This window comes from Carya illinoinensis, chromosome 5, assembly GCF_018687715.1.
Source record: "Carya illinoinensis cultivar Pawnee chromosome 5, C.illinoinensisPawnee_v1, whole genome shotgun sequence".
NCBI lineage: Eukaryota > Viridiplantae > Streptophyta > Magnoliopsida > Fagales > Juglandaceae > Carya > Carya illinoinensis.
In genome coordinates this window covers 2,168,991-2,181,000 of record NC_056756.1, presented here as the reverse complement: position 1 = coordinate 2,181,000, position 12,010 = coordinate 2,168,991, and the positions used below count along the sequence as shown (strand labels likewise).

The 12,010-nt window shown below is 37.6% G+C and overlaps 3 protein-coding genes across 3 annotated transcripts; 2 read left to right on the top strand and 1 right to left on the bottom strand.

The window, feature by feature from the left end:
• Positions 1-382: 382 nt before the first annotated feature.
• LOC122311086 lies at positions 383-4,536 on the top strand. Its single transcript, XM_043125461.1, has 4 exons — positions 383-668; positions 1,864-2,093; positions 3,216-3,323; positions 4,165-4,536. Exons 1-4 carry the CDS (start codon positions 470-472, stop codon positions 4,285-4,287), a joined length of 660 nt encoding a protein of 219 aa, XP_042981395.1. The 5' UTR covers positions 383-469; the 3' UTR covers positions 4,288-4,536.
• Positions 4,537-4,720: 184 nt separating this feature from the next.
• Positions 4,721-7,774, bottom strand: LOC122311085 (amino acid permease 6-like). The gene is made up of 7 exons (XM_043125460.1): positions 7,509-7,774; positions 7,174-7,407; positions 6,807-6,900; positions 6,347-6,561; positions 6,024-6,166; positions 5,657-5,884; positions 4,721-5,363 (listed from the first exon to the last, which is right to left on the bottom strand). The coding sequence occupies exons 1-7, from the start codon at positions 7,594-7,596 to the stop codon at positions 4,938-4,940; spliced, it is 1,428 nt and encodes a 475-aa protein (XP_042981394.1). The 5' UTR covers positions 7,597-7,774; the 3' UTR covers positions 4,721-4,937.
• Positions 7,775-8,938: 1,164 nt separating this feature from the next.
• On the top strand, positions 8,939-11,846 carry LOC122309510 (protein SHORT HYPOCOTYL IN WHITE LIGHT 1). Its single transcript, XM_043123020.1, has 4 exons — positions 8,939-9,411; positions 9,511-9,726; positions 9,826-9,891; positions 11,202-11,846. Exons 1-4 carry the CDS (start codon positions 9,241-9,243, stop codon positions 11,355-11,357), a joined length of 609 nt encoding a protein of 202 aa, XP_042978954.1. The 5' UTR covers positions 8,939-9,240; the 3' UTR covers positions 11,358-11,846.
• Positions 11,847-12,010: the final 164 nt, after the last annotated feature.

Sequence of the window (12,010 nt, the reverse complement as noted above, 5' to 3'; positions counted from 1 at the left end):
TTTTCTTTTCTTTTTAAATTGTGTTAAAACTTTTATGAATTATGAATTATTCATTTGTTTAGTTAAAAAAATTAAAACAATGAAAAGGAACCAATGGAATAAGTGAGATTTTAATTATTATAACGTAGTTGTGTTGTGATTTTCCCAATAATTTAGTTTATTTATTATTTATTTTTAAATGATGTATGGGTTTTATTATTTATTTAAAAATTGGGGAAAGACTTGAGAACAAGTTTCCATTTGTCCGTATTCTAACCGCAACTTGCAGCCACAAACCTGCCTGTACCTCTCACCGCGCACGTTAGCCACAGGAAGCGCTCCCGCACTAAAATACGCCCCTTCCCCGCCTCCTCTTCTTCAGTCTCAAACCACTTCCCTTCTTTTTCTTATTTTCTTTATTTTTTTTTTTTGAACTCTGGCAATGAAATCTCTCTAGAACTTCTTCTCCTACTTGCTCCAAATTTACCAAATGGCCTCTCTACAAATTTTGAAATCCGCTTTCACTCCGGTTTCAATTCCCCTGCCAAACTTCCCGGGAAAATGGAGCTCGGAATCGGATTCCAGGAAAAAGTTTCTGAGGTTTGGTTGGTGTAGGAGCTCCAGGTACTATACGACCAAAGGTTTTAGGGTCTGTTGTGAAGCTCGAGACAGCGACAACCAAAGCAACGGCAAGCTTCTCCTACTCAGTCCATTCTTCGTCTTTCTTATTTCTTTCTTCGTCTTTATTTTCGGGTTTTGTTTTTGTTTTATTGACACTTGTTTTTATTGGGGTAGGAAAAGAAAGTAACTCTCTGTTTGGTTGCTGAGAAAACTTAGTGAAGGAAACATGGAGTTTCCAAGAGCTCATATTTTAGGTTATTGTTATTGAAAACTCAGTTTAAATTCCAGTAAAAACGGTACCTTTTTTAATTTTCTTGGGGTCGAGTATGGAAAATTGTAAGTATGGAGCTCTAATTTCTTACTAGTCCACCAAAAGATTGTAGAAATTAAGCGTACTACTATTTTTTATTTTTTTATGTACAAGTGCTTTGATTTTGCGTTGACAGAAAGCGAAAGAATTTATTTAATCTCTTAATAAAAGTGGAATAATTTGGGTAAATACGTTGGGCTAGACATCTCGGACCAATTCATGGTAAGTCACAAAAGAGAGGTAGAACTTCTGTTAATTTGTGTCTTGCTCTTTTGATTGACGTAACTGAGTGGGTTATTCTACTGCGTTGCTCTCAGGTCAAGAGGGCTTTCTTTTGGTCCGTATGTTCGAACTGTGAAATGGTGCCGTGCTGTTTACCAAGTTAGGATTTTTATTTTTTTGCTCAAGTATGAAAACTATCCACATGTGGAATTTAGGATCTCATTTTGCCTGAATTTTAATAACTGATTGTGCCGGGAATGCCTCTAGCAGTGCAAAACTTTTCATCAGAGCTCTCTCTCTCTCTCTCTCTCTCTCTCTCTCTCTCTCTCTCTCTGTGCGCGTGCACGCGTGTTTAGTGTTTATTGATGATTTTATATTGAAGTACCCTAACACACTAAGATCTCACTGTAGTAAATACGAGCCCCACCACTATTCTTCAACTCATTGTTACTCTGGATGGTGAAGATGTTATGGACTGTGAACCAATTTTACCCCTCAATCTCATAGCTTGATGGCATATATACAAACACCTTGGGTTAGTTTCAGAAATGTCTTTCACAACATTGCTTTTTGAAGATGTTCGATTATTTTCTAGCTTCATTAGATGTTCTATTCGACCCTTGTGAGGAATTCATTTCCAATTTTTTTCCTGCTGACTCCTTGGTAATGCAGTACGATTCTCCTTAATGATGATTTCACTTTTGGTGTCTCACATGACCAATATTTTTCAGGTGAAGAACCTCCTGAGTCATTATTTATGAAGGAACTGAGGAAGAGGGGCATGACTCCGACTTCATTGCTTGAAGAAACAAAAAGAAGCAAATATGGACTGGATAACGAAACAAATTTGAAGGAAGAAGATATAGGATTTTCGAATAGAAATGCAGTCTCAACTGAGCTTGACAAAAGCCTATCTAATCAAAGAGAGCGCTCCATGGAATTGAACAGTGAAGGACTTGAGGTCCAAATTTTTTCTTTTTATTTTAATTCAATACGCTTACCTCAAAGTTTTCATTGGCGTTATCTTGAATCAGTTTATCCAGACACTGGTTCAGAGGCTTGGAACCAGTGTCTGTTTTATATGCTTTCAATGCTTTAATCTGTTGAACTTATGCAGCATAGTATATAGTAAAATCAATTTACCTCAAAGATTCAGGAGTGGTATTAGTTCAGTGGAAAATATCCTTTTTCAGAGACAAAAAGCAAATATTATCTAATGGAGACAAAAGGAAGGAGTTCCTTTTGATAATCCTGCTTTGTGCCATGGTTGCTCAGTTCTGTTTTGTTGTGCTTGTTATATCTTGTGTCTGTAACAGCTATCCTGGGTGGTGTCTGTAGCAGTTTTGCCTTGGTCTTCTTGTGTTTGAAGCAGATGTGCCTTGGAGCTGTGTTGTTGCTTGTGTGGTTGGCTATGCAAATGTCTACAGTATTTATAGTGACACTTTGTATAGCATTATACGGGGGCATGCCCCCTTAAAAATGTACTTGGGTACTCTTTCTTCAATTATGCTGAAGTTACCCAATTTAAAAAAAAGAGAGAGAGAGAGAGAGAGAGAGAGAGAGAGAGAGAGAGAGAGAGAGAGAGAGAGGAAACGTGAAACATAATTCCAAGTAGCAATTAGTACACTTTTAGAGTGATAGATCTTCTTGAACTGAGTTTATCTAATCTTGTGTAACTTTGGCAGAGTAAGAGGTTCTTTGTAACCAACGTCCACCATATAATTGTCAAAACCTTCTGCTTAATCTGCATAGAAGTTATCCAAAGCTTCTTGTATTTTTATGTCAAATACGGAACTGGTCATTGATTCATGATTTTCCTCTTACATGTCGTTCCTTGTAATATGTTAGTTGCCCATGAAGATAAGCAAATCGAATGTAAGGAAATGGGGGCAGGTTGATAACATTTTTTGAGATGGTTAGGAATTAGTTAATAAATTTTTACTCTTTCCAGTAAATCAAATATATGATAGTGTTATGTCAAGAAATTTATCAGAGTGAACTTGTTTCTTAGGCTTCCTCTTTGCTTTATTGTTGTGACATGGACACATTGTACATGAAAACTGACTTATATACATTGTTTCAGGGTTTAATTCCTCGGGCTAGACTTTTGTTAACAATTGGAGGGACATTCTTCTTTGGATTTTGGCCGTTGATCCTTATAACTGTTACATTCTTTTTGGCTCTCTACTTTGTAAGCTCTCTCTCTCTCTCTCTCTCTCTCTCTCTCTCTCTCTCCACCTTTGATCTGTGATTGTTCATTTGTTGTTTGCATCTGCTAGACAATGTTTATGGATCGATTTTAAACATTTCTAGTTTTGTTTAGCTTTATTTTTTAGTGTCTAATATTTTTGAAATGTTCGATTATGTTAACTTCATTTAGGAAGTGCTGTTACGAAATCAACTTTATTATAATAGAACCACAAGATCCTTGGACCCAGTTTTCACTAACATTCTAAGTTGGATATTATGTTGTCATGTTTCTTTTGTTTTGGAGGATTCTCACTTTGGCTTCAAATTTCCACAAAGAAGTCACATGCGGACTGAATATCAAACTGTTGAATTATCTTCTAGATATTTAGTGACCAATATATTCTTGAATTGGCAAAGGCAAATTAGTTTCATTCATTACCAATGGGAACCTAACTTTGGCATGTGCCTTTCCTTTGCTGAATGCATGTCAAACTTGTACAATATTTGAAGGAAGGACAGACAAATTTTCAAGCAAAATTTAAAATTAGATTGGCAACTGCTTGAAAATGGAGGCTTTTAGTATTTGACTCTCGGTACCCATGAATATTGACTTGAACAATCACCTGATAATATTAATGTTCTTATTGCCGTTTGTGACCTGTTGGACTTACTTTTCTACTCTGCCTTATATCTTATTTATATTTGTTGAAATCGTTCTGCTTGTAATGAACACATGAGGTGGAGTTAGAGAAAGATTTGAGTCATTTCCTTATCTTATTGCATCGCAATGCTGGTCATTTGATGGAATCTAAATTTGAGTTTCTTCCTCTTTTCTTTGGCAGTACTTTGGACCAACTTTTGTCCATGATGCAAGCAAGACATCTATTTCGCCACCCCAATATATCGATCCATATGCACTTCTAGAAGAAGAAAGGATTTCACAGATTGCCCCACGTGTAAATTAAAGGGCAGTGTTTTCACATACACCTCCTTAGTACTCAATTAATCTCATGTTTCTGTGGCTTATCTATTTGCTCTTGCTCATTCTTTGCTTGTATAAATCCTAACATTAGTATAGAACTTTCCACATCAATTTATGTTAAAGTGCCTTGCACACCATTATCTAGATAAGCTGTCATGTTATCTTGTATCACAGACCTATGAGTTGAATGGTTTTAGCCCAGAATCTCACGAGATACAATTCTCTTTTGACATCTTTTTCCGCTAGCTTCTATTTTTGCCTGGTAAACTGGTTTTTGAAGTGCGGTTGATCAGATGGGATTATGTTTACGTTCGTTTTTTTTTTTTCGTTATGGGAAGGTTATTCACCACAAAAGTAGAAAATAAATCAAGATAAATATATAAAAACTAGAAGTTGAATATTATCATGGTCGACTATTTGGGGTTTAACAACCATAGTAGCTGAGTTGTATATATGCAGATCGTACTCCCACTCACATTAATTATTAGAGCAATTCCCAGTACTATTTATAATTTCAAGGGATAATAGTAAGATGACCCATTACATGCATCTCTCCAACGGCCCTAGCCAACATGCGATAACATGGATAATTAATTCAAACAAGGGTTCACAAAGGTTGCCTCAGAAGATACGTCAAGAAACAGACTTGAAAGGCTGGTAGTGTTTAAGCTCCGAAATAATGCCTTGAATGCATGCGAAACCAGCAGCGAGTGATACAGTCAAGCAAACCCAGCACAATATCTTTAGCCAAATCCAGGGAAGAGAAAAACTGCGAATTTTAGCCTGCGAAATGTGCATCTCTATTGGTAGATACACAGTCAATGGCCAGAATGCTGCGGCTCCAAGCAAGCCCAAAACACTGTTGAAGACTGGAAACATCATGGCGATCGCAGACGTAAATATCACATACATTGTTCTCCAGATCAACCGGAGGAAACTCACGTTGTAAATACCCACAAACGGAATGACAATCTGATGTTCTTGTACTATGAAATGACCTGTTCCACACCTGCTGATAAACCACTTTTCCGCACTTTGGTGTAATGGCTGGCTGAAAACCTACACGCATATATAATTTGAATTTACTCGCAAATAAACAAATAAAGCAGCAGCTAGCATAAATTTCACATCTAGTGGCATATACAACGAGTCGATGAACTTCCTTGTATTGGGTTTAGACCAACTCTATACAAGGAGATCACGTGCAAGGTTTACAAAGAGAGATGCTAGGTTCACGTAGAGATCTGCTTTACTTTTGGAATCTCTTTGTAAACCTAAGATTTGTCATGCACATGCAAAACCCACTCCTTGCTCTAGGCTAGCTATATAATATTTTTTAAAATAATTATTACCTGGTAAGCTCCCACAAGATGGACAATGATGCAAATGTTAGCAATGTCAATAAGCCAGTAAGGTTCATAAAAACCAAATCCTGTTAAAAAATTGCCAGGCGCTCCGTTTCCAAACGCTGCATAGCCCAGAACTCCACACAGGAAGTAGAAGCCGGTGGTAACTGACACTCCAATGGCGGCAGCTCTCTTCATCATCAGGTTCTCTGGTGGGCTTGATTTTAGTGTATCCTGCAATTTATTGAAATTTCAGTCAACATTATTTTGGAAGAAAATATTTTGTGATGGATTATCCAATTTATTATAAGTACTCTTGAAACGAGTGGAAGAAGATTATGCATATGTACTTAGAGATCGTGATAGAGCTTGCCTGTATTTCAATGAGGACATTCGAGTACGAATAGGCAAAGGCAATGTTTCCAATGGCCTGTAAACTGTTCCACACCTTCTGTGAAATTGTCACATCTACTCCTGCACTTACACCTGAGATGCTTGTCTTCCCAGCTTTCCCATCTGCAAAATTGAAAAGACGAAAACACTTGAAACCAAAAAAATCATACTTAACTAACCACTACTTTCAATGGATCGAAGGCCATCAAAATCTGTCATGCCAATGAAATTCCCCTCCCCCAGCCCCAACCCCCAATGGTTGGTACTTCCCAACGATATTTAAAATTTGCATTGTTGCTGGACCTGCTATTCGTGCTATCGAGAGACCGATGCCTATGAAAGCGTAGGAGAAAGACATTACAGCTGCGACGTAGGAGAGCCCTGCAAGGTCGTGAAAATTAGGTATTTGGCTTATAACAATCTCAATGATCCCAAAAATGATCATGTAGGGATTGTTTGAAGTGTGACATCCTGCGTCATGGCCATTCTTGTGAAGGCAGTGCGATCTTTTGACGGCCCTGGTTAAGAAAAACGAAATCAACAGTCATAATATATATGCAATCTTCTTACTGATGCGCTCAGAACATTTAAGAATACATTAATTATGTGCACATAAATGAAGGGAATTAAGCCATTTATGGTGAGAAGTATATCGATCTTTCGATATTAGGCTTAGCGTAAATGATAGATCTCACTTGTGAACCGTATGAACAAATTATTACAAGCACACAGATATGATGAGATTTTGGTGGATAGCTCTTACGCCATGCTAATAGCAGAAGTGATGGTGTATCCAATAGTTATTCCTACAAGATTTGTATATTGTGCTACCCCACAAAGCTTGTACTTGATTCCTCCTGTGGAGAGAGAGAGAGAGAGAGAGAGAGAGAGAGAGAGAGAGAGAGAGAGAGAGAGAGAGAGAGAGAGAGAGAGAGAGAGAGAGAGAGAGAGTATGAGACCCAGTTGTAGATTTGCCTATATAACTTTGAACGCAAAAGGCACCTGTACCTGAAGATCTCTCATAGTCAAATGAGTCGTATAGCATCAACAAACTAATGTTTTGGAAGATATCATGTTTTGGGTCAGCAGCAACAATAACAACAAAAGCGTGCATGCAGTCTTTTTCTTACCTAAGTTATTTTTTACAGCCTCCATGTAATTGTAGTTTCTTCTCCCACTAACAGGGTCAGGCGACCTATAACTGTCGGCAAGTAGACTAGAAGTAAGCAGAGTGATGAGAGAGAAAATAAGGATAGCAGCAATCCCCGCGATCCAACCCAGCTGAGCCATCGCCCATGCCAGAGACAGTACTCCAGACCCAATAACGGCTGTTATGATATGTGCACTTGCACTCGCCACGGTTCCTTCAAAAATTGAAACCATGCAAAAAGGAAATGAAGCGAAGCCCCAAGAAACATGAAGTCGTGAAGATGTATGTGTGCTTATAGAAAAATAAAAGAAATACCAGTTCGTTTTACGCGGCCATCATCATCAAACTTAGAGGTCGTGTACCCGGATTCCACAGCAAAGCTTAAATTCCTCTGCGTCTCCATCCAACTCGAAGATCCTGAAAAATGACTCCGGCAAGATAAATAATGCTTACAGGTGAAGATTTTGGAAAGGAAATCAGATTATATATGAGGTATTCCTTCTAGTTATGCAGATAATATCTGGAAAGAACTTTAATGGTTTCACAGAGGACGACTAATATTGGGAAAATGATTCGTAACAATCACTTTAATGCATGCATAAAGCAATAGCTAGCCATTAATGTACTCTGGTGTCATATGGCCTCGATCCCCTGACCATGTCCATCCAAACCTAACACGTAGGGCGCATGCAACAGATTCAACCTGACCGCTTAATTATATGTCAAAACTCGGAACAAGGAGCAGATCATAAGCTTGAATTATCTTCCCGTAAACTAATTTACAACAACAACCGGTAAAAAAAAAACAGAGATAAGAATCATTACATTACATTACAGCTAGGGTGGGATAATTATAATTAATTAATATTAGTTTTGCGATGTATAGCTTGGATCATAAGGTCTAATTGGAGGAGAGGAAGCTTATGACATGTTATTCTGTAATTGGTACACTCAAGACCAAACAATTAACAGTACTTAACTCCTACGGACTTGACATTTATAAAAGATATTAATATCACAATTTATATATGAGAGTACATCGTGAATATATATTAGGTACTAGTATGATAGAGGTGGATAAAAAGAGAAAAATGATATTTGGAGTCGTAGTTGTGTAAATACCGTGCAGCCTCTTTGAAAAAAGTGAATTAGTATGAGACCCACATGAAAAAAAATTAACTTTTTAATCGTGAACTTCACTCTTTTTCAAAATGATTGCGCGTCGTTTGCACACTCCACAATTGCATATAATATTACTAAAAAAAAAAGAAGGTATTACAGATAAACAGTGTGAACCAAATAAATTTGGTGTAAACAAATATGGTAGTGACACAATTAGTATATAATTAGTAAGAAGTACTGCTACATCCATAATTACACAAAATAATCAAATAAATTGATTGGTTTTATCTGATCTGTTAGATTTACTTTATAATAAAAGTACATTAAATTTATAATCTGACTAACCATATCAAGTCATATCAGTTTGTGAGATTTCTTTTGTATAATTTTTTTGTGATTAAATTATTTCTTATTAGTAAATGACCCCAAACCATGCATCTAACCAATAAGACATTTTTTTAATATTAAAAAAAAGATAAGATATGCTATCGGTCCGATGCATAGGTCGGATAAGTATTTTTTAATATTTTCCTTAAAAATAATATTAAAATTATAGAATACATTTTAAATGGTTGTGTGGGTGTGTTTTTACCAATTCCCTTTCATGTATTAAATGAAAGAGACGGCATGTTCTACTCCCAAACGGTGGAGGAATAGGTTCCGTGGCATGTGGACTTCCCCGCATCTGGGCTGCCTTCGGATTCTAATTTCAATGTATCCATCTATGTTCGTAACATAGATGACATGTCGTTGATGTCCAGAGAGAACTGTCTTGTACTCACGATGTAGCAGCGTGACACTCGGAACTGAACGACGTGCGCCTGTCTGCGCCCTAACTGACTAACGGCACCGAGCTCCCACCACCGTCTCAAACACCTGCGTTTTGTCTCCCCACAAACAAAAGCAACAGAAGTCACCGCGCGGCATGTCGTTCTCGGTGACTCTCTCATCACCTCTCTCTCTCTCATCATTCACTCAGTCTCCACGGTCTGAGTTTCTCTCCAATTCGTCTCTCAAATTCTCCCTCCGACAATTCCACTCTTTCCATAAGCTTCCTCTCCTCCAAGCCTCTAGAAGAGCCTCCAAATTCCCTCAGGTTCTTTTCTTGCTCCCTCTCTCTCTCTCTCTAGATCCATTACTTTCTCTTTCATTGTATATAATTAATTATTATTAAAACAAAAAATTTGGGTTTCAGGGAAGTGAAGGTATCATTGACGATACTCGCAATTGGAGCCGTTCGATCAGCCCCGAGTTCGATGATGACGAAGATGACGACGACGACGCTGACGAAGACGAAGATAGGAGCTTGGATCTGCTGGTTCGGTTTATTGAGAATATGTTCAAGAAGATCTCGAGGCGAGCCCGTAAGGCCGTACGATCTGTTTTACCTGTTCCTATATCTGCCAAACTGGTAAACTCAATAGGGACCCTCTTGGCTTCGATTCTCCTAATCTAACAAACAAAAAGAAAAATGAATTAAATCTCGTGATGTCCCTTTTTGTCAATGCAGGTAGGGTTTTCTGTTAACGGAGTCTTACTGCTGGCATTTCTGTGGGTTTTGAAGGCATTCCTTGAGGTAAGGATGTATCATATTATTATGAGCAATGTTACATACAGTCACTTTTGCGTACTCTCTGCGCACTCCACTGATATGATTGGCTGTATTAATTTTTTTTTAATATCCAACCAATCATATCACTGAAGTGCACAAAAAGAGTGCACAAAAAGGACTGCACATAGAATTTTTGTATTATTATTTCTTAGAAGTAGGATGCATCATATAATTATTCTTTAAAAATAAAGGAAATTCATGCGCATCAATGCCATTATATATAATTACACGTATCTTTGTTGGTTCTTTTTAGTTCTGAAATTGAAATCATTATTACTGTTTATTGTATACCCCTTTTTTTTGGGGGGTGGGGGTTTGTTTATATTGTGAAATTGTGTTATTTAAATATGCATTTGTAAGTTTTGACACTGAGAGTCTTCAATCATATAATTTTGATTGTCAATCCATGGATGCTTGGGCTTTCAAATTTCAAGTACCATGTAGGAAGTAAGCAGAAACTAGAAAGTTCTTATGCTAATCTTTGCATATGCTAGGAGTAATTTTAGTGAGCAGCGTGTCTTTCTTCATCTTTATCAACAAAAAATGGGACAACCCCATAGCGTCTTTCGTCTTTTGTTTTTTGTGTTTTTTTTTTTTTTTTGGTGACAATCGACAGCCCCATTACATCCAACCTTTATCGTGTCCTTGAAATGTTGCAGCTCTGGATAATTTCTTTTTAGAAAGTTTAGGCTGTGTTTTCTTCAAATTATCATGAAGGAGTTGAAATGTTAGCACCAACACGCTCACTTTTCCTTTTATCCATTTATCAATCAATGTCATGAAGGAGTTGAAAATTGGGTGTTGGTGTGTGTGTGTTTGGGTTTTTTTTTGGGGGGGTGGGGAAGAGGCATGGTATCTTCTGTTCCTTGGTCATGCAGTATAGTATCACAAAAGATACCATAAGATTAAAGAACAGTAGTTTGTTCTTGCAATTTATTGGAGGTTAGTACGGCACTGCCCATGATAACATAAGAGGCAATGGGAGTAATGCGAGTATATGGCCTTTGTAAAAGCTCAGTGACCACCTATGGTTTCTAAGACTGCTGTGAATGCTGGTAGACTCTTGATATGGCATGAGCTGCACTCATGCCATAGATATGCTAAGAAAATTATCTGAAGCTTGGTGCGTGGGTAATTATTGCTTTCATTTTCACTGATAGAATCTTGGTGCGTGGTCCGTCACCCGTGGTACTTTTTGGTCTTTGTGATTGATTTAGTCCGTGAACTTTCTCTGATAGAATCTGGCCTTCATTTTCACTGTGTATTAAATCCAGGTTGTTTGCACCCTTGGAAGTGTAGTGTTTGTATGCATCCTACTTATTCGTGGTTTATGGACTGGGGTAACTTATCTACAAGAAAGCCGCTACCAAAAGGTGAATGAATTTGATGATGATCGCCGTGCATGGACAGGTTCACAGCCTGCAACTTGATTTGTACTCTCCAGAATTAGAAAATGTTCAAAACATCAATAACGGTACACATAATTAGAGGAACTGTCAGAATCAAGGATGATGAGATTGCATCAGAGTATTTTCATCTTTGGAAGTAACTGTTGTGCTTGTGATGAATACAATGATGGTTTCAGCATGAAGACCCAGAAGAACTTATTCTTGCGATCATGTGTAATACTTATGAGCAGATGAATAAGTTCATTGATAAGTTTTAGTTACATTTACGGGTGCTTGACTACTTGGCGACCCCTGGCCTGCGTCATCACAGTATGCTTGCATCTCGTCAAGCTTAATCGTTGTCGTCTGCATCCCTTGAAACTAAATAAAGGGTCTGTTTAGTTTCTCAAGGCTTTTTTAGATACTTGGCCATCCTGCTTACGAAATGTTCTGCATGTTAGTTTCCTTATCAGTGTGCTTGTTAGAACTTATGCTCCAAGGAAAATCAATTGCTTCTATTTCTGTTTTGCATGTTTTATGGCATTTGACACCATCCTCTGCATTGCTCAAATGCTCAGTTTGATGGTTGGGAATGGAGGCAATGTCCTCAATTGATTCACCAGGACCAGTTTTGGTATTGGAGTCATTTAGCTAAGATGGTTTTTGTAAAGATTGTTGCAACCAAAATTATTCGG